The 24083-nt window shown below is 55.7% G+C and overlaps 1 protein-coding gene across 9 annotated transcripts in view; it reads left to right on the top strand.

Moving 5' to 3' along the window:
* PDE1B (phosphodiesterase 1B) overlaps window positions 1–16620 on the top strand; it is a 138353-nt gene extending 121733 nt beyond the window's left edge. For 7 of the 9 annotated variants that reach the window (XM_039514664.1, XM_039514655.1, XM_039514659.1 and 4 more), the window contains 8 exons: window positions 88–213; window positions 1072–1173; window positions 3096–3216; window positions 7979–8060; window positions 8243–8363; window positions 12491–12627; window positions 13243–13361; window positions 14803–16620. In XM_039514664.1, coding sequence (XP_039370598.1) covers window positions 88–213; window positions 1072–1173; window positions 3096–3216; window positions 7979–8060; window positions 8243–8363; window positions 12491–12627; window positions 13243–13340 — 787 coding nt within the window. In that variant the 3' untranslated portion in view covers window positions 13341–13361; window positions 14803–16620. Of the gene's footprint in view, window positions 1–87; window positions 214–1071; window positions 1174–3095; window positions 3217–7978; window positions 8061–8242; window positions 8364–12490; window positions 12628–13242; window positions 13362–14799 lie in introns of all 9 variants that reach the window. The other 2 variants (XM_039514657.1, XM_039514660.1) reach the window with 2 other exon arrangements.
* The last annotated feature ends 7463 nt before the right edge of the window (window positions 16621–24083 follow it).

Here is a 24083-nt window from a genome sequence, read left to right as displayed (position 1 = left end):
AGTGACACAATTGTGATAGCGGCCGGCTGCCTGCCTGGGGGGCCTCTCCCCAGCCCCAAATCTGAGCCACGGCTCCTCTGGTCCCAGGTCTGACTGTGCCATCCTGTACAACGACCGCTCGGTGCTGGAGAACCACCACATCAGCGCTGTCTTCCGCATGATGCAGGAGGATGAGATGAACATCTTCATCAATCTGGCCAAGGATGAGTTTGGGTAAGGCCCTGCCCTCCCGCCCCCCTGCAGAACCCCCAGAACCTGTGTCCCCCTCACTTCTGCCAGCCATGGGGTTGCAAATAAGTGGCTAATTGTGCTGCTCATCTGGCCAGCAGGGGACACATCACAGGCTTCTGCCTATGATCATATGTGTCCGCTCAGAGCAGAGACACTGGGCAGCAGATACAGACATCGACCCTGTCCCAAACTGCAATGGAGGCAGAGAGGGGACCTGCCTCCCCTCCGTGTTTATGATTTATCAGTTGAGGTACTGTGTCACTTCGGGACACTAATCCTGGAGCAGGACCCAGGTGTGCTAGCGCTGTACAGATACAGCACAAAAAGGCAGTCCCCAGGACGTCTAGTTAGTGAGTTGCTGATGGGATTTTTAGCACCGAGCGATAGTAAAACACCCCATCATGGTGGTGGAAGTGGTTAATGATAGGGGTCCATCTCTCCGACATTCATGCCTGGAGCACATCAGTCCCTCTGCACCAGGTGGGGAATGGGGCAGGGAGCTCATTCAGCCTGAGGCTCTGTTAACTGTATTTCTGAGCCTTCTCTGTGTGGGGGACCCCTTAATGGGGAGCCCTGGGGACAGCTGCCAAGTCTGATTTAGTTGATTTAGTTGGGAATTGGTCCTGCTTTGAGCAGGGGGTTGGACTAGATACCTCCTGAAGTCCCTTCCAACCCTGATAGTCTATGATTCTATGATTCTAAGTCGGGTTCACTGTGTTGTGCTGACAGAGCAGCCACAAAGGGGTCAGTTTATAAAATGCAATGGGTGGGGCGTGTGCAACGGGCTGAGTCGCTGGCTGTACAGGAGTGATCATGTGTCTGTTTCTCCACATGGGGCAGGGAGCTGCGGTCCCTGGTGATTGAGATGGTCCTGGCCACAGACATGTCCTGTCACTTCCAGCAGGTCAAGTCCATGAAAACCTCCCTCCAGCAGCTGGAGAGGTGAGTGAGGGGGTGGAGGTAGGGCTGGAGGTGTTGCGGGGGCTGCCTTTCCGGGCTGCTGAAGGAAAGTGCTGCTTCAAGGGGAAGCAAGAGGTGGTGTTGGCAGGGGGGCGGGGGGAAGATGCTTTGTGTGCAGCTGAGGTGGGTGACAGGAACGTGTGTGTAACACGTGGATTTTGGGAGTGGGATGTGTGCTGGGAGGGGGTGCGCATTGTATGAGTGTGTGTTTGTGCGCACATGCATGCTTTCGCTGTGCAGGTCTGTGTGCATATGTGCACGCACACATATGTCTACGGTGACAGACCCAGGCCAGTGGGGTACAGGAGTCTGGTAGAGGGCAAATATACTGGTCACTGGATGAGCAGTTTTCTGTTCCCTGAGTGACCAGAGCAGGGGCTGCACTACAGTAATGAGGAACCTGCTAGAACCAATTCAGGCAGACAGGCTGATTAGATCACCTGCAGCCAATCAAGGCAGGCTAATCAGGGCACCTGGGTTTAAAAAGGAGCTCACTCCAGTTAGGCGAGGAGAAGCCAGAGGAGAGGAAGTGTGTGTGAGGAGCGGGGAGCAAGAGGCACCAGGAGCTGAGAGTGAGGGGCTGCTGCTGGAGGACTGAGGAGTACAAGCGTTATCAGACACCAGGAGGAAGGGCCTGTGGTGAGGAGAAAGAAGGTGTTTGGAGGAGGCTATGGGGAAGTAGCCCAGGGAGTTGTAGCTGTCATGCAGCTGTTACAGGAGGCACTATAGACAGCTGCAATCCACAGGGCCCTGGGCTGGAACCCGGAGTAGAGGGCGGGCCTGGGTTCCCCCCAAACCTCCCAACTCCTGATCAGACATCGGAGGAGTTGATGCAGACTGTGGGGAAGATCACTGAGCTGAGCAAATCTGCCAGTAAGCGCAGGAACCACCAAGGTAGAGGAGGAACTTTGTCACACTACACATGCCTGCATGTGCACAGATGTGTGTCTGCACACATGTGCCTGTGCGTGTACACATGTCTGCATGCATCATGTTGACAAATTGGAGAGTGTTCAGGGAAGAGCCTCAAGGACAATTCAATGCCTGGAGAAGCTGCTTGCCGGGGAGAGACTGAAGAAGCTCCATCTACTTAGCTTATCAAATATCAGGGTAAGAGCTGACTTGATCCTGGTCTGTAAATCCCTACACAGGAGCAGATTTCTGAGAGCAGGGAGCTCTTTAATCTCACACTCAAAGGCAGAGTGCAATCCAATGGCTTGAAGCAGAAGCTCAACAAATTCAGGCTAGAAATAAGGTGCCAAAGGTTAAGTGAGGAGAATTAACCCTGGGAACAACTGGTCCCGGAGTGCAGTAGATTCTCTGTCACGTGGGGTCAATCTGTCCTGCAGCTGGAGCTGTAATTCCCAGATCGGGTATACAGACACTCGCTAGCTTTGAGGGAGGTAACATGCTACAAAGAGCAGTGTGGCTGCAGTGGCATGGGTGGTGGTGCAGGCTAAAATCCCATGTGAAATTCTGGGTGTGTATTCAGGCAACTAGCCCGTCTCGCTGCCATGACGCTGTGGCCACACTGCTGGGTTCAGCGCACTAGCTCCATCGGAGTTAGTGTGTGTACATCTGCCGGAGCCAGGAATTACAGCTCCTGCTGCAGCCCAGATGGACACTTGGAGTTTGGCTCTAAAAGCTTCGCTCTGGCTCGGCTGGATGCTGGAATCCCTGGCTCTGGCCGGGGAGATGCAGACGGACAGAGCAGATGATTGTAATGGCCTGAACACAGTTGAGCTGAATTGTGTCTGTGCATGGTGGTGTGTGAACGTGCCTGTGTGCTGAGCTGTTTCTGAGCGTCAGGGATGAACAGTGGTGGGGCCAGGCCGTGCTTGGGTGGAGGCTGGTTAGAGAGCAGGGCCCCTCCCTCACAATGCCTCTTGCGCCTCCCTCTGCAGGATCGACAAATCGAAAGCGCTGTCGCTGCTGCTGCATGCAGCCGACATCAGCCACCCCACCAAGCAATGGAGCGTCCACAGCCGCTGGACCAAGGCTCTGATGGAGGAGTTCTTCAGACAGGTACCGTGGGGAAGCTCAACTGGTCCCCAAGGCCTGCGGCTCTTCCCAACGCCCTTGAAAACCAGATGAGCCCATGGGGTTCCTGTTTTGGCCAGAGGCAGCTCAGGGGACCCAGGAGCTTGCAGCCTCAGGCAGCCTTCACCTTGGGAACCTGTCCCAGGGGGCGAGAGATCCCCAGTGATTTCAGTGTCCCCCGCTGCCAGGGAGAGTCCATACCCAGGCTGCGTGTGGAGAGTGGGGTCAGCCTTGCCAGGGCTTCCCCTGAACCGGCTCCTCTTGGCCAGAGGAGGGTGATTCCCTTACGCAGCCTCACAGCCCCAGGTGAGGCATTGGAGCTCAGCCATCCCTGCTGTGACCCCCCTCGGTCCGCTCCCAACTGTGGGCCTGCCCCAGTGTCGCCCTGTTGGTGGCACAATCTTCCCTGTGACTCCGCAGTACCAGCCAGCCTTTCTGAGGCTCTGCAGAGCTGAGTATTGCTGGCTGGAGCAGTGATTCCGAACCCAGCCCCCCGACAGCAGAGAGCCCAGCCCAGAGCCTCTTTCAGCCAAGGAGCTTGGGGCTGCACAAAACTAATGGAGCTCCCCAGCAGCAAGGGCGGGGCACAGAGAGAGGAAGGAACATGGCTCAAAGCCAGTAGCAGAGCTGAGAACAGAACCCCGGAGTCCTGCCTCCCTGGCTCTAACCGCTAGACCCCACTCCCCTCCAGAGCTGGGAAGAGAACCCCGGAGTCCTAACTCCCAGTCCCCCGTGCTCTAACCACTCCCCTCCAGAGCTGGGGAGAGAACCCCAGAGTCCTGCCTCCCAGGCTCTAACTGCTAGACCCCACTCCCCTCCCAGAGCTGGGAAGAGAACCCCGGAGTTCTGACTCTCCCACTGCTGTTAGACGCAGCTTTGCTTGCCACCAACCAAGGAAACAGCACAAACCCCATTTTACAGATGAGGAAACGGAGGCCTGGTGAGGCGGGCTTGCTCCGGGTCACACGGTGGGGCTGGATATGGAAACCAACAGATCATGGCCCCAAGCCTGGCGCTCAGTGAACTTGCTCATGCAGCCTCTGGGTCTGGGGTGGCTGGTTGGAATGGAGTTTAGGAATGGGACCCAGCCATAATAAGGAACATTCCCTTGTGGCAGCTCAGCCACCCAATTAACTGCCAAAGAGCCACTGAACCATCCCAGGTGCCTCCAGAAGCCTTTGACAGAGAGTGGCGTTCCTTCCCTGCTCTGAGCACGGGGCGCGATAGCCATGTGGTGATTGTGATGCCCTGCAGCCATGGGGGGATGGGGCGTGACAGCCGTGTGGCCTTAGAGCGCAACAGCAGCATGGTGACTGCAATGCCACGCAGTCATGGGGCGCGGCAGCCGCGTGGTGACTGCGAAGCCACGTGGCCTCGGGGCACGGCAGCCGCGTGGTGACCGATGCCATGCAGCCATGGGGTGTCACTACAGACTCATCCCCGCTGGTGTGTGAAAACAGGCATTTGCAGCTACAAACACTCACTGCGTGAACCAAACTCGCTCCCGGAGACACAGACAGACGGGTGCAGATCCAGTAGGTTGGGCCTCACGCCTGCTGTCCTGCCCCAGGGGCTGGGCTGCTCAGTGGCAGGTAGAGTGAGCCTCACGCCCAGGGACAGTTTGACTCCTGTGTTTTGGACGAGCTGAGGCTAGAACCCAGGTGTCCTGACTTGTATCTCCCACGCTCAGAGCAATAGCTGAGTCCACTGACTCCCTCTCTTGTGCTCAGGCTGCTCTTGCATCACCCTGGGACCGGGTGCCCCGGTGTTTGGCAGGGTTAACATAAGAACGTAAGAAAGGCCGTACCGGGTCAGACCAAAGGTCCATCTAGCCCAGTATCTGTCTACCGACAGTGGCCAATGCCAGGTGCCCCAGAGGGAGTGAACCTAACAGGCAATGATCAAGTGATCTCTCTCCTGCCATCCATCTCCATCCTCTGACGAACAGAGGCTAGGGACACCATTCTTACCCATCCTGCCTAATAGCCATTTATGGACTTAGCCACCATGAATTTATCCAGTCCCCTTTTAAACATTGTTATAGTCCTAGCCTTCACAACCTCCTCAGGTAAGGAGTTCTACAAGTTGACTGGGCACTGCGTGAAGAAGAACTTCCTTTTATTTGTTTTAAACCTGCTGCCTATTAATTTCATTTGGTGACCCCTAGTTCTTGTATTATGGGAATAAGTAAATAACTTTTCCTTATCCACTTTCTCAACATCACTCATGATTTTATATACCTCTATCATGTCCCCCCTTAGTCTTCTTTTTTCCAAACTGAAGAGTCCTAGCCTCTTTAATCTTTCCTCATATAGGACCCTCTCTAAACCCCTAATCATTTTACTTGCTCTTTTCTGAACCTTTTCTAGTGCTAGAATATCTTTTTTGAGGTGAGGAGACCACATCTGTACACAGTATTCGAGATGTGGGCGTACCATGGATTTATATAAGGGCAATAATATATTCTCAGTCTTATTCTCTATCCCCTTTTTAATGATTCCTAACATCCTGTTTGCTTTTTTGACCACCTCTGCACACTGCGTGGACATCTTCAGAGAACTATCCACGATAACTCCAAGATCTTTTTCCTGACTCGTTGTAGCTAAATAAGCCCCCATCATGTTGTATGTATAGTTGGGGTTATTTTTTCCAATGTGCATTACTTTACATTTATCCACATTAAATTTCATTTGCCATTTTGTTGCCCAATCACTTAGTTTTGTGAGATCTTTTTGAAGTTCTTCACAATCTGCTTTGGTCTTAACTATCTTGAGCAGTTTAGTATCATCTGGAAACTTTGCCACCTCACTGTTTACCCCTTTCTCCAGATCATTTATGAATAAATTGAATAGGATTGGTCCGAGGACTGACCCTTGGGGAACACCACTAGTTACACCTCTCCATTCTGAGAATTTACCATTAATTCCTACCCTTTGTTCCCTGTCCTTTAACCAGTTCTCAATCCATGAAAGGACCTTTCTTTTTATCCATGACAGCTTAATTTACGTAAGAGCCTTTGGTGAGGACCTTGTCAAAGGCTTTCTGGAAATCTAAGTACACTATGTCCACGGATCCCCTTGTCCACATGTTTGTTGACCCCTTCAAAGAACTCTAATAGATTAGTAAGACATGATTTCCCTTTACAGAAACCATGTTGACTATTGGTCAAGAGTTTATGTTTTTCTATGTGTCTGACAATTTTATTCTTTACTATTGTTTCAACTAATTTGCCCAGTACCGACATTAGACTTACTGGTCTGTAATTGCCAGGATCACCCCTAGAGCCCTTTTAAAATATTGGCGTTACATTAGCTAACTTCCAGTCATTGGGTACCGAAGCCGATTTAAAGGACAGGTTACAAACCTTAGTTAATAGTTCCGCAACTTCACATTTGAGTTCTTTCAGAACTCTTGGGTGAATGCCATTTGGTCACGGTGACTTGTTAATGTTGAGTTTATCAATTAATTCCAAAACCTCCTCTTGTGATACTTCAATCTGTGACAGTTCCTCAGATTTGTCACCTACAAAAGCCAGATCAGGTTTGGGAATCTCCCAACATCCTCAGCTGTGAAGACTGAAGCAAAGAATCCATTTAGTTTCTCTGCAATGACTTTATCATCTTTAAGCGCTCCTTTTGTATTTTCATCGTCAAGGGGCCCCACTGGTTGTTTAGCAGGCTTCCTGCTTCTGATGTACTTAAAAAACATTTTGTTATTACCTTTGGAGTTTTTGGCTAGCCGTTCTTCAAACTCCTCTTTGGCTTTTCTTATTATACTCTTGCACTTAAGTTGGCAGTGTTTGTGCTCCTTTCTATTTGCCTCACTAGGATTTGACTTCCACTTTTTAAAGGAAGTCTTTTTATCTCTCACTGCTTCTTTTACATGGTTGTTAAGCCACGGTGGCTCTTTTTTAGTTCTTTTACTGTTTTTCTTAATTTGGGGTATACATTGAAGTTGGGCCTCTATTATGGTGTCTTTAAAAAGGGCCCACGCAACTTGCAGGGATTTCACTTTAGTCACTGTACCTTTTAACTTTTGTCTAACTAACCCCCTCATTTTTGTATAGTTCCCCCTTTTGAAATTAAAGGCCACAGTGTTGGGCAGTTGAGATGTTCTTCCCACCACAGGGATGTTGAATGCTATTGTATTATGGTCACTATTTCCAAGCGGTCCTGCTATAGTTACCTCTTGGACCAGCTCCTGCGCTCCACTCAGGATTAAATCTAGAGTCACCTCTCCCCTTGTGGGTTCCTGTACCAGCTGCTCCATGAAGCAGTCATTTAAAGTATCGAGAATTTTATCTCTGCATTTCGTCCTGAAGTGAAATGTTCCCAGTCAATATGGGGATAATTGAAATCCCCCACTATTATTGGGTTCTTAATTTTGATAGCCTCTCTAATTTCCCTTAGCATTTCATCATCACTATTACTGTCCTGGTCAGGTGGTCGATAATAGATCCCTAATGTTATATTTTTACTAGAGCATGAAATTTCTATCCATAGAGACTCTATGGAACCTGTGGATTCGCTTAAGATTTTTACTTCATTTGAATATACACTTTCTTTAACATATAGTGCCACTCCTCCCCCTGCACGGCCTGTTCTGTCCTTCCGATATATTTTGTACCCCAGAATGATTGTGTCCCATTGATTGCTCTCAGTCCACCAGGTTTCTGTGATGCCTGTTATATCTATATCCTCCTTTATCACAAGGCACACAACGGTTCTCTTTGTCTTGTTTCCCGCAGGGGGACAAGGAGGCTGAGCTGGGCCTGCCCTTCTCTCCGCTCTGTGATCGCAAGTCCACGCTGGTGGCCCAGTCCCAGATCGGTGAGTCGCTGCCTCCCCCGCCCCCACCCACACCTGCCCTGATACATTTGATGACCTGCCTGCCCATTGGGCCAGGCCATGCCCTCGTGTCTGTGCTTGCAGCCCTGCCGGCTCAGGGCCACGTGGCCCAGTGGGGCTCCGGGTGCATCGCACTCTAATGCCGCCTCCCACTGCCTTTGCAGGTTTCATCGATTTCATCGTGGAGCCCACTTTCTCGGTGCTGACGGACGTGGCGGAGAAGATCGTCCTCCCGCTGGTGGAGGAAGGCTCCAAGTCTAAGTCCTCCTCCAGCCAGCAGAGCAGGTGAGCGCAGCATGGGGGGCTCACAGCAGCTAGAAAGCTCAGAGGAGTGTTACTAGCACTGATTTTCCAGCGTGCTCAGGAATGCAGGGGTCGTATCACTATCCCTACATTGCAGGTGGGGGAATTGAGGCCTGACGCAGGGAAGGGACTCAGAGCGAGCATACAGGAGATTTGGGATTGGAACCCAGGAGTCCTGGCTCCCAGGCTGCACACTCGGTACATAGACCCAGGCCAGTCCATACCTCTTGTGCCATTTGTCCCAAGGGAAGTGCCGGTGCTGTGTTCACCTCTGACTGCAGAGATCTTCAGGGCAGGGCAAGCTGCAAGGCCTGGTCAAAGCCTGGTCAGTGGAGGCTGCCTGGGCACGTCACTGACTCCCTCCCAGCCAGCTGCAGAGTTCTGGGGTGTCACTGGCTGGGCAGCTCCAGGCCTCCTGGCGCAGGGAAGCTGTTGGTGCCTTGTGTTGCCTCAGTCCCCACTCCAGGAGATGGTTACACTGCTGGGGACCTGGATCTCATGGGCAGAGCCCAGAGCCCTAGGGCCAGGTTGTCCCAGCGGCTCTCATTGTTCTAGGGGGAGGGGAATTCTTCATTGTGCTCAAGGATGGGGAAGGGGGGAAGGGAGGATCCCAATTGTTCTCCGTGGGAGCGGGGGCACAAAGTAGGGCTGGCATGAAAACAAGATTTTCATGGTGTGAAAACTGGCCAGGTTTTCACATTTGGTTTAGTTCCACACTGGGAAAGGACTAAGACCTTGACAAAAACCCAGAGAGAAAGCGAGAGAGACGCACCCCAAAGGACCCAGTGGGCCAGGTGCTCACCGGGGCTGGGGAGACCAGGGCCGGCTCCAGCTTTTTTGCTGCCCCAAGTGGCCAAAAAAAAAAAAGCGCCCCAATCGGTGGCACTTCGGCGGCAGCTCTACTGCGCCGCTTCATTCTTTGGCGGCAATTTGGTGGCCGGTCCTTCCCTCCGAGAGGGACCGAGGGACCCGCTGCCGAATTGCCGCCGAAGACCCGGATGTGCCGCCTCTTTCCGTTGGCCACCCCAAGCACCGGCTTCCTGTGCTGGTGCCTGGAGCCGGCCCTGGTGGGGAGACACAGGGTCCAGGTCCTACTTAGCCCAATTCAGAGCAGGGATGTGAGCCTGGGTGTCCCAGAGCCCAGGGATCAGCAAAACTTTTGCTGGTGTCTCCGTTGTTCTGGCTGCAGGATGGTCATTCAGCCTCCAGGCATTTATCTTAATTGTTTCCGAGATGCTCAGAGGGGATCTGCAGGGCCAGCTCCTCACTCAGGCAGTGCTGTGAGCCAGGTGGGCCTGTGTCCTCTGACCCTGCCCTCAGGGGCACTCCCTGTCCAGAAACAGAATTAGACTGAAACAGTAGCCAGGCTAGTAAAGTGAGGCCGCCCCCAATGCTGTCCAGAGGGGCCAGACCCCCCTGTAGGCTGGTGCTGCTGTGATCCCCTGTGGCTCAGGAGCCAGCAGAGCACAGGAGAATGCCTGTGAGACTGGACAGCAGGATGCCTGGGTTCTGGTCCCATCTCTGCCACTGGTTCATGATGCGGCTGTAGGTAAAGCAGGTCTCCCAATCCCTCGGTTTCCCCATGTGTAAAATGCTGACACTACTAGCAAGGGTGAATGAGCCTGATTCTCCTCTTGCTCCATAGTTTAAGGCCAGAATGGACCATCAGCTCATTGAACCTGGCCTCCTCTCCAACACTGGCCACTGATTATCAGCCAGCCTCCCCTATGTTGAGCTCAATGACTTTAGTCAGACCAACGTATTTCAGGCCTCAGAAAGCTAAGCTGTTGTGGGCCACAGGCAGAGAAGAGGAGAGACTGAGGTGCTGCCAATGCCCAGGGCCCCTGCCAGGGCAGGGAATTGATTAGGTAGGATCTGCCCAGATTATCCCAGCAAACGATCCATGCTGCAGAGGAAGGCGAACCCCTGCCCCCAAGGTCCCTGCCAATCTGACCTGGGGGAAAATTCCATCCTGTCCCCAAATCTAGCCACAAGCGTGACCCTGAGCATGTGAACAAGACCCACCAGCCGGCGTCTGGACAGAGAAGTCCCAGCTCCAGGACCAGCTCAGAGCAATGGGCCACTTACCCCAGTGGATCTTCATTGACCTCAGTGATGTTCCTCCAGTGATGTTCCCCAAATCCAGCCCCTAGTGTGCTGACTAGCCCTAGTATCCCCATGAGCCCTGTATGTTCCCCCGGGCATCCTTCCCCACCTCCCAGAGATTCCCTTGGCTGCAGTCCGACATGGCCATGAAAGGAAAGATGCTGGAAGCTTTGGGACCTGCCTGAACATCCACCTCTGGCAGTAGCATCAGGTGGTCCTTATGCAAATGAGATGCTAATCTCTCTGCTCCGGATACTTCGAAGAGTCTCCTGAGAACAGACCCCCTCCCTCCCATCCCCCACCTCAGAGCAGCAGGAATATGTAAACAACCACCAGGGAGACTTCCCCAGACTGCCAACAAAGTGCTGGTTCGGCTTGAGTTTGGGCTGCAGCTCCAGCCCAGTCTGCCCCTGCCACGCTGTAAAGGCAGGTTCCCAGCTGCGCTCCCTGCCTGGGTCCCTGCTGAGCCCTGCAGGAGTTACAGGCCATGATTTTTTCTCTATGGGAACAAAGTGGAATTTCAAGGTGTTGCTTCCAAAGGCCTTTATCTCCGCACGGCTCTGGGAAGGTGGGGAGCCGGGGCAGGCGTGGCCTTGGGCAAAGTCAGGCTCTGTGTAAACGGCTCCTTTTTGTAGCTGGGAATCACAGCCCAGCTTCAGAGCTTCACAGCTGCTCTGTATGCACCTGCCAGCTTCTCTGCAGCATGAGAGCCGAGGGCCAGGGCCCAGCTGGGACCCTGCTGATGGCTCCAGGCTGCAGTGCCTGAGCCTCACAGACATGAATTAACGGAGCCTCACCATTAGCTTATGTTCATTATTAGCACCATTTCACCAGTGGGGGATAGAGGGTTCGACTGAGCCCAAGGGCAGAAGGCCTGATCCAGAATCGTTCCATTGACTTGAGTGCATTTCAGATCAGGCCCCAAACAAGTAAGTGGCAGAACTGGGGATAGAACCCCGGAGTCCTGACTCAGCCCCCCCTGCTCTAACGTACTAGAGCCCACTCCCCCAGAGCAGGGGATAGAACCCAGGAGTCCTGACTCAGCCCCCCCTGCTCTAACGTACTAGAGCCCACTCCCCCAGAGCAGGGGATAGAACCCAGGAGTCCTTAGCCACAAGACTTATCAAATGGCCAAAGACCATGGGGTTTGTCATGCTGGTGGCAGGTGCCCCTCTAGACACGTGGTGCCTGTGAACACCAGCACCATGAAGGGATAATTGAGCCTGGACAAGTTTTGCATGACAGTCACGTGGTTGTGTTTGCCAGTGCAGACCCCACAGCCACATGCAAATGCCACACCCCTGGGGTGTGGCTGGGATAGGTTTGCCCAGCTCCGGTTCCCAGCTGCCTCATGTGTGATCTGTGCTCTCCCCCTGCTGGCCTTGTGCATAACAGCATCGGCCAAGGATGGGCCAGTTCTGAGGGGAGTCAGTGGGGAGCGCCGAAGGAGGACGGAGCCGTCAGAGGGAGCAGGGGGTTCAACAGAGCTCAGTGCTGCCCCTTCACTGGGTCAGCGCCAGCAGAGCCTCCCTATTGGCAGCTGTTCCTGTCCTCAGGCCGGCAGCATTACTGCTCCCCATGCTCCTGCCATCCACTTCACACCCTCACGGAGCAGGCGCTCCCAGGAGGCTCTCAGTGGGCTCTCAGTGCAAGGGACTGGGCTGCGAGGCAGGGGTCAGGGGGTCTCGTCTCAGCTCTGCCCGTCTGTGAACACTGGGCGGGTCACTTCACCTCCTAGGCTTCAGTTTCTCCTCTGTGCCAGGAAGGCAATGCCAATGCCGTGGGGTGCCCAGGGAGCAGGTGCAACCAGGGTTATTTGTTACTCCAGCTGAGGGGCTGTTGGGTGCAGGCAGCTCCCAGGTCCATAGGCTGGAGTGGAGGAGATCAAGCCCTCAGTGTCCTCACCCCAGCCCAGTCCCGACTGCTGGGGCTCCCTGCCGCGCCCCCCAGCCTTGGTGTGATTCCCACACTAGACTGCGCTGTCCCCTCTGGTTTCCCTGCAGTTCCCAGTGGAAGCAGCCGTCCCTAGACGAGCATTCAGAGCTGGGCGACATCAACGCTGACATCACCAGCTTCCGCTCCACATGGACCAAGTACATCCAGGAGAACAAGCAGAAGTGGAAGGAGCGAGCGGCCAGCGGTACGTACTGCCCAGGACCTGGGGCCCTTTGAGGAGAACCCCCCCATATCTGAGAAACTCTCAGGGTGATCTCACTGTGCCCTCCGCGCCCTCCAGACCGAGTCATCCCTCCTCGCCGGTCCCAGCAAGGGGCAGTGGTGGCACAGGAGGAAGGGCCTGGCGGTGTGAACCTTGCCCTTGCACTGGGGGGTGAGGGAACCAGGTGGGCTCTGAGCAGTGCTTGTGGCTGTGGCAGCATAGCCCATAGGGCTGAGGATCGCAGGTGCTCCTGGGAGCAGGGCAGATGGGGGGCCAGCAGAAGCTGTTCGTCTCATTCCAAAACCAAACCAACGCAGGGAAGTGGAGTGAGGTGGAGAAAGGCCAGACACTCCAGCCCACGCAGGCTGCATGGCGGCCGAACGGCAACCCCCTGGAGGCTGGGTCTGCGGCCCTGCATGAGACAAGTTGGCAGGTCTCAGCTCAGTCCGCATGCCTGCCTATTACAGGTGGTGAGAAGCAGCCCCCTCATGGCACCCTGCAGCGAGACCCTGGAGCCAATAGGCCACATTCAGTAGCTCCATCCTGAGCCCGGTCTCATGAGCAAGCCCCAGTGCCCCACATGCCCTGTCTCCCCAGGGATCACTAACCAGACATCCATTGATGAGCTGTCACCGTGCGAGGAGGAGCCACGTGTGCCCGAAAACCAGCACAATCAGAACGGCGATGTGGAATAGCACAGTCTGAGGGGGAGAGAGGTGAGCACCGGTCACCACGAACCTGGAGTCAGTGCGGCCTGGCACTGTGCCCTGGCACCGGTCACCATGAGCCCAGAGTCAGTGCAGCCTGGCATTGGTCACCACGAACCCGGAGTCAGTGAGGCCTGGCGTTGTCCCCTGGAACCAGTCACCGCAATGCCAGAGTCAGTGCAGCCTGGTGCCATCACTCTGGCACTGGTCACCATGAACCCAGAGTCAGTGTGGCCTTGTTCCATCATCTTGCTGCCTCTCACTGTGAACCCAAAGTCAGTGCAGCTTGGTGCCTTCCCCTGGCACTGGTCACTGCAACGCTGGAGTCAGTGGCCTGGTGCCTTCGCCCTGCTGCCTGTCATTGCGAACCCAGAGTCAGTGCACCTCGGCACAATAGGCCATCCCAATTGGATGACATCCCAGTCCTGCTCTGCCCTGGTGTAAATGGCACCCAAAGAGCTGAGCCTGGCAGGTTCAGAGCTCATCCGGTGATCCTGATGACTGTTCACCGCTCCCTTCTCAGCGGATACGTCAGAACCTGCAGCAGGGTCTGGCCCTTCCTGGCGTGGTGCAGTTAGGGTTGTGGACATGGCAGTGCTGGCCCTCCCTGGGCTAGCCGGACTCCTGCAGGAGCAAGACTCCCTCGCCTCGCATGGACACAGAGACTCCTGGCCTGAGTGACAGAGCCTTTAGGGCAGCGATTCCAAATGGCCCCTGCTCCTGTAGTGACCACACATTATTGCCCTCTCAGCTATTGCGGGCTCAGCTGTCAGATACATTTGGGGCGTCTCAGCCCAGATCCTGTGGCTGTCTCAGCAGAGACGCCAAGCAGTGGTTGGGCTGGGGGGACCACACTCCCCTCTCAGCCCCAGCAGAGTTGTCCCTCTAGGGCGAGGCTGGAGCTTGCTGTGCTGCTGGGGTGTGAGTCTGCAGAGCTCCTACCCTCAGTCCCACTCTGGTACAGCCAGCTCTGACTTTGCCTGGAGCAGCTCATCGCGGGGAGGTGGAGGGCAGTGGGAGGCACGGTCCTGCTCAGTGGGGGCTGTGCACCAAGACACTGTCTGGCTGGCACTATGCAGGGGGTGCCCTGGCTCAGCAGGGCCCAGGGGAGGGAGAAGGTGGGACGTGCTGTCCTGCACAGAGGCAGCCGTGCACCCACGTGCCCTCAGAGTGGCACCATGTGGGGGCGCTCTGGGTCCCCGGGGCGGGGGCAGTGGGACGCCCTGTTCTGCACAGAGGTGGCCATGCACCGACATGCTCTGGGGTTGGCATTATGTGGGGGGCGCCCTGGCTTAGCAGGGCCCAGGGGAGGGGGACTGTGGGCCATGCTGTCCTGCAGAGAGGACACTCTCTAGGTTGGCACAATGCAGGGGTGCCCTGACTCAGCGGGGCCAGGCGGGAGGGCAGATCCCACTGTCAAAGCCTTGACTCTTCTGCTCTGACCCAGCAGGTCTCTTTTCCAACTGAATGATGCAGTTTAGTCCAAAGTCTTCGATGCCATCGAAATCAGCACCATCGCAGGAGGAGCTGCGCCAGGCCGGAGGGCGAGTGGGAACAACCATTGCCAAGATATAAAAATTAATGTAAACCTTAAAGTCAAGGGAAATCCTGATGTCACCGAGCACATGGCCTGAACCCATCAAACCCTCCCTCACTGCCACGGTCCCGGAGCCCTGGCCTGGCCAGGCCAGTCACCCGCCCCCCAAGCCAGGTACTACAGGCCCCTGTTCCATCTGCCTTCCTGCCCCACCAGTCCAGCTGGGGCTATGAGACGTCTCACTGCCCAGCCAGCAAACGCTCGCAGCTGCGGGGCCAGGGCTTTGCCTGTGTCTTTTTAAAGGATTTGTTCTCTGGAATCTCAGTGTGTCAGACACTGGGATGATTGAGGAGCGGAGGCTTCAGGGTGATCCACGGGGCTGTGGGAGGAGTTTGGGGGAGAATGGGGGGCCAGACTGGTCACTTGGGGAATTGTGGACTCCAGCAGTGCCCCCAGGGTGTGGCACAGCTGCTTACCTGCCCACTGGAGCCAGGATGGATGACCGCTACACAGTACCTGTCTGGGGTGATGCCTACATCCCCCAAACTCAGAGCCCCAGGGCCTACCCTTGGCACAGAGCGTGGGCTGGGTCGCCCCTCATACCCCCAGGCAGACACACCCACTCCTCGCAGGCCAGAATCTCCTCCCCGTCTGCAGTGGGGTCCCTGCAGAGAAGGGTCTGGCCTCCAGTGGCAAACCCTGCTGACTTGCAGCCCCAATATGTATCTACCCGGAACCCAACCCCCTTTCCCAGGGCTCCCCTCCAATTTGATTGGGTCAGGGCCCACTCTGTTTCCCACGGGGAACCCAGGAGCTCCCTGGAGATGTCATGGGGCTGGCAGTTACAGAGTGTTTGTTCTGTGTCATCTTGCACATGGGGCCTTGCATCGTGACGGGCGAGTCCACTGGTCACAGGGGGGGGCGTGTACACTCTTTTGCCTGGATAAACACTTGCTAAACAGTAAAGGAGCCAGGTACAAGCTCCACAATAAGGCCAGGTGAAGCCACATCTCCCAGACGTGCAGGATAATAAACGGAACTGAGGCAAGGGATTCCCAAAGTCTCGCCACCCCCGCCCCCACTCCATCCTGTGTCTCTCCCTAGGCCGTGGAGCCCTAGCGACATGCGTGGAAGGATGGGCAGGGGCAGGTGCATTCACCCTCCGCCCTGTGGGGTGGAATGACCATAACAGAGCAGAGTGTTCCTCTGATCCAGGTCCCGTGGCTGGAGGTGGGCTCCAGAGCAGGCCTCTTTGCACACCTGGCTGTTAACAGGACTTGGCTCCCAAGCGCAGGGTGGCCTGGAGGAAACTCCACAGCCCCACTCCCACCTTGCAGCACAGGGACAGTTTGTTTTTGGAAGGGGGCACGTTTGAACCCTGCGCTCTGGGCCTGCAATGACTGTGGCAGTCTCAGCTTACAACTGTTAACTCTGCTGAGTTGCCGTGGGCTGTGGTGCAGCAGGATTCAGCAAGCGCCACAGGAGCCAGCAGCTGTAAGGGCATTGGCAGAGCTGGGGGCAGGGGGCAGGACGGGGATAGCAGGAGCTGGGGGGCTGGGCACCCTAGAGGGGCTGGAAGGGAAATGAAGAATAGGTTGTGCTAGACTAGCATTGGCAGAGCTGTGTGTGGGGAGCTCAGAGAGCAGGGAGTGCAGGTTGGGATTGAGGGGCACCGGTAGAGCAGTGAGTGGAGAGCCCAGGGCTGAGATACCAGGGGGCTGCAGGTTGGATTGAGGGGCACCGGTAGAGCAGTGACTGGGGAGCCCAGGGCTGAGATACCAGGGAGTGCAGGTTGGGATTGAGGGGCACTGGTAGAGCAGTGACTGGAGAGCCCAGGGCTGAGATACCAGGGGGCTGCAGGTTGGGATTGAGGGGCACCGGTAGAGCAGTGACTGGGGAGCTCAGGGCTGAGATACCAGGGGGCTGCAGGTTGGGATTGAGGGGCACCGGTAGAGCAGTGACTGGGGAGCCCAGGGCTGAGATACCAGGGGGCTGCAGGTTGGATTGAGGGGCACCGGTAGAGCAGTGACTGGAGAGCTCAGGGCTGAGATACCAGGGGGCTGCAGGTTGGGATTGAGGGGCACTGGTAGAGCAGTGACTGGGGAGCTCAGGGCTGAGATACCAGCGGGCTGCAGGTTGGGATTGAGGGGCACTGATAGAGCAGTGACTGGGGAGCTCAGGGCTGAGATACCAGGGGGCTGCAGGTTGGGATTGAGGGGCACCGGTAGAGCAGTGACTGGGGAGCCCAGGGCTGAGATACCAGGGGGCTGCAGGTTGGGATTGAGGGGCACCGGTAGAGCAGTGACTGGGGAGCCCAGGGCCGAGATACCAGGGGGCTGCAGGTTGGGATTGAGGGGCACCGGTAGAGCAGTGACTGGGGAGCCCAGGGCTGAGATACCAGGGGGCTGCAGGTTGGATTGAGGGGCACCGGTAGAGCAGTGACTGGGGAGCCCAGGGCTGAGATACCAGGGGGCTGCAGGTTGGGATTGAGGGGCACTGGTAGAGCAGTGACTGGGGAGCCCAGGGCTGAGATACCAGGGGGCTGCAGGTTGGATTGAGGGGCACCGGTAGAGCAGTGACTGGGGAGCTCAGGGCTGAGATACCGGGGGGCTGCAGGTTGGATTGAGGGGCACCGGTAGAGCAGTGACTGGGGAGCCCAGGGCTGAGATACCAGGGGGCTGCAGGTTGGGATTGAGGGGCACCGGTAGAGCAGTGACTGGGGAGCCCAGGGCTGAGATACCAGGGGGCTGCAGGTTGGGATTGAGGGGCACCGGTAGAGCAGTGACTGGAGAGCCCAGGGCTGAGATACCAGGGGGCTGCAGGTTGGGATTGAGGGGCACTGGTAGAGCAGTGACTGGGGAGCCCAGGGCTGAGATACCAGGGGGCTGCAGGTTGGGATTGAGGGGCACCGGTAGAGCAGTGACTGGGGAGCCCAGGGCCGAGATACCAGGGGGCTGCAGGTTGGGATTGAGGGGCACTGGGGTCAGAACTGAGGGGTATCAATGGAGCGCTGGTGGGGACACATGCATGAAGCCTGTCGCTATCCAGCCCGCTCCAGATCTAATAGTAAATATTAAGTCCCCCCTGATTCCCAGGGCCACAGGGACTCTTCCAGCCGGCTCTGCGGTGGGTTTGTTTGGGAGCTGGCCAATGCTGGACTTCCCAAGGGTTCCGGGGTCAGGAAAAGCCAGAGGGTTTGTCTGGATGAGGAAAGGGCAGCGATCCGGGTGAGTCTGCTCCAATCCGCTACCTCGGCCTGACCTCCGGTGACCTCTGTCAGAGCTATGTAGTCCCAGCGATAGGGAACATCACTGTCTGTGCTTAGCCAATGGATGTGAGCTAGGACACCTGGGTTCTTTTCCTGGCTTCAGGGCGAGCTAGGGGGGAGATAAATACGTATTTAGCGTATGTGTAGTAGTACAGGCAGGGAGCTGGGAGTCAGGACTCCTGGGTTCTATCTGCAGCTCGGGGAGGGGGGGGAGTGGGCTCTAGTGATTAGAACAGGTGCGGGGGAGGGGGGATGGGATTAGGACTCTTGGGTTCTATTTCCAGCTCCACTACTTGGAGGGTGACTGTGGCCAAGTTACCCCCTGCCTCAGTTTCCCCTGCTGTCTAAGGGGTTAATGAGACTTCCCCAGGGGGTTGCCAGGCTAAAGTCACAGCTGGTGGTCAAGTGTTTTGAGATGCGTGGATGGGGGAGGGGAAGGGGTGTGTGAGTGGGGCGCTGGGCTCCACACCTGGTGCTTCCCAGGCTTCAGATCCAAGAAACCCTTCCACTAAAATGGCAGCCTGTCCTGCAGTGCATGCTGGGGGCTGCATGCTCAGGGGGCTGACAGGTGCACTCGCTATAGGGGCTGGCTGCCCTGTGCTGGGAGAGGGGGGTGCTGGAAGCTGCATGCTGCATGCTGTATGCTTAGGGGCCAGAGTCCATGCTGGGGGGTGGTGGGGAGGGGCTGGGATTGTATTCACTCTAGGGGCTGGGAGCCGCATGCTTTGAAGAGCAGGGAGCAAAGGAGTTGGGGGGGTGATGCTGAAGTACATTTGCTATAGGGGCCAGGCACCCTGGGGGGTGGCTGGGAGGTACACTTGCTATAGGGGCCAGGAGCTGCACTCTCGAGGATGGGTTGGGAGCCAGGTGCTCTGGAGGGTCCCTGAGGTGTACTTGCTACAGGAGCTGGGCACTTGGGAGGGAGGGGGAGGTGCACCGCTGTAGGGGCTGGGAGCTTCTGCTGGGGCGGGGGTGCGTTTGCTATACAGGCTGGGCGCTCTGGCGGGACAGGGAGGTGCACCAGCTATAGGGCCTGGGAGCCACATGCTCTGAGGAGTGCACTGGCTATAAAGGCTGGGTGCTGTGGGTGTGGGTGTGGGTGGGTGGGGCGGAACGGACAGGTATACCTGCTATAAGGGCTGGGTGTTCAGGGGAGGGCTGGCAGCTATACCTGCTATAAGGGCTGGGTGCTCGGGGGAGGGCTGGCAGGTATACCTGCTATAAGGGCTGGGGACTGGGTCCCTGGAGCAGATTTTCCTTTGGCTCAGCTGAGGTGGATGTCTGACGTCCCCTGGATTATTCACCTGTTGAGCTAGGGGCCCTGGTTGTCGGGGCTTCAGTCCTGGCCACCCCACATCCCAGGTGCCCAGATGTCCTGGGCACCCTGGGCCTCAGCCCAGTCCTGGAGCCCTCCCTCTCCATTGGGCTGGCCTGTCTTGCTCGGGCTGTCTGGCCTGGCGGGAGACACCGATGTCCCTGGTCCCTGCAGGGAGCTGGCTGCTGCACGCTGACCCGGACACACATGTGTTCAGGAGAGGGCAGCTCACAACATGTCTCCAAAGTTCAGAGAGCTGAGTATGGGGCGCTCCCCCCCCCAGCCCCTGCGCCAGGCTCAGTGGCACCTGCAGAATCCCACTCACCCCAGAGGGAGCCTCGGCCCTGCCTTTAGAACGGAAGCTTTGGCTGATGAACCACATTTGCTCCTGGTGCTTCAACCCATAGAACCACTGGGATCTAGCCCAGCTCTAGGAGGGGCGTGGTACATGGAGCCGGGGGTTAGAGCACTGAGCCTGGGAGTCAGGACCCCTGGGTGCCACCCCCTTGTCTGGGAGAGGCGTGGTACCTGGAGCAGGGGGTTAGAGCAGTGGGACTGGGAGTCAGGACCCCTGGGTGCCACCCCCTTGTCTGGGAGAGGCGTGGTACCTGGAGCAGGGGGTTAGAGCAGTGGGACTGGGAGTCAGGACCCCTGGGTGCCACCCCCTTGTCTGGGAGAGGCGTGGTACCTGGAGCAGGGGGTTAGAGCAGTGGGACTGGGAGTCAGGACCCCTGGGTGCCACCCCCTTGTCTGGGAGAGGTGTGGTACCTGGAGCAGGGGGTTAGAGCAGTGGGACTGGGAGTCAGGACCCCTGGGTGCCACCCCCTTGTCTGGGAGAGGCGTGGTACCTGGAGCAGGGGGTTAGAGCAGTGGGACTGGGAGTCAGGACCCCTGGGTGCTACCCCCTTGTCTGGGAGAGGTGTGGCAACTGGAGCAGGGGGTTAGAGGAGTGGGTCTGGGAGTCAGGACATCTAGTGGTTGGAATGAGAAGTGGGACTCAGGACATTGGTTCTAGTCCAGGCTCTGGGAGTGAATGTGGCTGGTGATTAGAACAGGGGGCTGAGTGGGTCCATCTTTGCTGCTGACTTGCTGTGTGGCTTTGGGAGAGTCGCCCCATGGCCCGTGCTGAGTCCCCTCCTCTGTACAATGGAGCTAGTGATGTTGCCCCACCTTGCAGAGCGAGGGCTTGTTTGGGGTCTGAGTCTGATCTGCAGGGAGGTGGGAGGGCAAAGGTGCCGGAGAGGAAGAGCAAAGGGAGACAAAGCCCCCACCCCAGTCAGAGCCAATGGCCTATTCTTAGAGCACCCAAGCATCAACCCCAGGCCACATCCTGCTCTTGCCCACACCATGGAAAATCACCCAAGTAAAACCTTCCTGAGGGCCTGACCCAGAGAGCACTGAGCACCAGCACTGTCTCTGAGGCCAATGGGAGGCAGCAGGGCTCAGCACCTCTCAGGATCAGGCCCAGATTCAGCAGCTCCCCATCATGAGCGTACCTGGGACTGACCTCATCAAACTGGCTTCCTGGGGGGGGGAAGGGGGGGCTCTTTCAGCTGGGAGGACCTTTAACCTGGTCGCTACTTAGCGGTCATACAAGAGTGCAGCCTGCCCCAATGGCCATGAGCTGCTAACCTCTCCTGCCCTGCACTGTAAATACACCCGAGCTCACCTCCGCCATGGGTATTCTCTGTACGTGTTTGTACTTCGGGCATAATTTTCTACCATGCAGTTACTCTTTGTTTCTCAAAACTGGTTATTATTCGAACAGCTCCACATTCCGATGCTGAACCCAAACTGTGCGCATGTAAAAATGAAACTAAGGAACTAAGCAAAAGAACTACATGAAGGACAAATAAAAAACAAAAGAGAATTAAAAATGGTTTCCGTTGTTGTTTTTCCCCCTGGCTTTGGAAATAATTTTTAAAAGGCCCCCAAAAGGAAAGAGACCAATTGAGAGAAAAAGACTTCACATGGCAAGACAGGAGAGAGAAAAAGGGATTTTTTTTTTGAAAGAAAAAGCTCATGTCTAATGTTAACCCTTACTTGGGAAAGGGAGGGGGGTGTAATTGTTGGAGCAGGATTTTTTGCTAACAGCATTTTGTTGTAATTATATCAGAAGCAGGAAGCCTGCCCCCAAAAAATCAGTGGGGCCACTGGATGATCAAGGTGCTGAAGGAGCACACAAAGCAGACAAGGCTGCTGCAGAGAAGCGGAATGAATTCTGTGCATGGGTCATCACTGCAGATGTGAGGGAGATTCCGACACCTGAGCCATTCTTTTGTAGGTGACAAATCGGAGGAACTGTTCCAGATTGAGATGTCAATAGAGGAGGTTTTGGAACAAATAGATAAATGAAGCAGTAATAAATCACCAGGACCAGCTGGTATTCGAAGGAATTCAAATGTGAAATTACAGAGCTGCACCAGATGACTGGATGGTAGCTAGTGTCATGCTGATTTTTTTTAAAAGAACAGGATTATCAAACACCTAGATGGACACAATATGCTGGGGGAGAGTCAAAGTGGCTTTTATAAAGGGAGATCGCCCCTCACCCATCTATTAGAATTCTCTTAGGGGAGGTACGTGGCCAAAGGTGATCCAGTCAATACATTGTACTTAGACTTTCAGAAAGCCTTTGCTAAGGTCCCACACCAAAGACTCTTAAATAACGTAAACTGTCCTGGGAAAAGAGGTAAAGGGCTAAGGGGATAGTCTGGTGTAGGGCTGCCTCAGTCTCTCCTGTTGACGCTCTCACTTTGCATCAGATGAGTAGGGATTGGAGCAGGGACCTAAGTCTGGGTGTCCCACGTTCTAGGTGAGGGCCCTAACCCCTAGACTGCAGAGTCCTTCTCTCCTTCTTTGGCCCAGTAGGGTGACCAGATGTCCCAATTTTATAGTGACTGTCCTGATTTTTGGGTCTTTTTCTTATATAGGCTCCTATTACCCCCCACCCCCATCCTGACTTTTCACACTTGCTGTCTGGTTACCCTATGGCCCAGTGACTATTCATTGCAATTCATAGTCATTTCTGCTGTGCCACAGGGAGAGAACAGGAGAGACCGAGGTGTCACGAATAGCAGGGAATTGATTAGGTAAGATGTGCCCAGCTGATCCCAGCAAGTGATCCATACCCCATGCTGCAGAGGACGGTGACCCCCCCCACCCCCTGGCCACCATCCCCCTCAAGGTTGCTGCCAATCTGACCTGGGGAAAATTCCTTCCCAACCCAAAAAATTGGCCATTAGTGTGACCCAGAGTGTGTGAGTATGACCCACCAGCCAGGTGCCTAGACAGGATTTTCTATGCCACCCGAGAACCCTGATCCACCTCTGCTCCAGCGGGCATGCAGGGCAGGGGAGGACAGGGAAAGGTGACTTCTTAGCTCCTCTTCTGTTCTGGCTGGTTCTCAGGGCAGCTCTGACTTCCTCCCGACTGCCTAGCATCCAGGGGCTGATCCAACAGCCTGGTAGCCGGAGCGTAGCCATGCTCTAGCCACGCCTCCTGCCCCTGGACTGTGTCCTGCTCCATGTGAGGAGCTGCACGAGGGTGGTGCCAAGTCCTTACACTGCACGGGGAATCACCAGGTGGCCAGATCTGCCAGCTCTACAGCCTGTTAGTGCCACCCAAGCAGCACAAAGGGGCTGTGATGGAGAGGCCAAAGACTGAACTCCACTCTCCCGCATTGGCTGGGCTGGGCTGGAGCATGGAGAGAACTTGCACTGGGATTGAATCCCCAAAAACTCATTCACAGACACCAAATCCCCTGAACCAGCCATTCCAGAAAAGACAATTCAAAGTCCTGGTGGAGCCCTGTTCAGCCCATGGCTAGAACTCCACTGGGCACGGGGCCTCCTCCGGTGTCTGCTAATTAGCCCCGCACTAGACTAATTGCATCAGCGGTGTGATACACATCACTGTTTTGCAATGGGGAATTTTCCATTTCTAATGTTTCACGCTGGGACTCCCTGACAGAATGCTGCTGCTCCTGAGAAAATGTGAAAGGGAAACCAGAAAGAGCAAATACACACGTGGCATGTCATAGCTGAAGGAAAACACCATCCCAGAAGCAACTGGAAATGCACTCCCATCCCCCGTATGGAGCACAGTACGGCATGGGAACTGCCTGATGGGATCAGCCCCAGGCTTCATCTAGTCCAGGCTCCTGTCTCCGGCAGTGCCCAGCATCAGATGCTGCAGAGGAAGGTGCAAAAGACCCTGAAGTGAACAATTCTGGAATAATTTTCCTCCTAGCCCCATTAGTGAGAGGTTGGCTTGTGTGCAGATGCAGGAGGACATGTGCCTTTTCTTTAGCTGAGATTGAGGACTTTACACTTCCCTCATGGCATTTCTGTTTGTCTGTAATGTGATAACGTTTGAATGCCTCGTTTGATTAATTTCAGCATTCCAGGGACCATTCCAGGCATCAGTGGGCAGAACCCCAATGATCTGGGGGAAAATTGAAAGGGGGGAAAATGGGGGACTCCTAGGAGCCCCAGCCATCTGCTTATCACAGCCACAGCTTCCAGCACCTCTGCAAGTGTCTATATATCAGGTGGATGACACCTTTTAACACCTTTCAGCATAACAATACCCCACCTCAGCACTGCTCAT

Source organism: Mauremys reevesii, linkage group 25, assembly GCF_016161935.1.
Source record: "Mauremys reevesii isolate NIE-2019 linkage group 25, ASM1616193v1, whole genome shotgun sequence".
Taxonomy (NCBI): domain Eukaryota; kingdom Metazoa; phylum Chordata; order Testudines; family Geoemydidae; genus Mauremys; species Mauremys reevesii.
The sequence above is the reverse complement of the archived record's forward strand: the minus strand, read 5'-3'. Positions and strand labels throughout refer to the sequence as shown.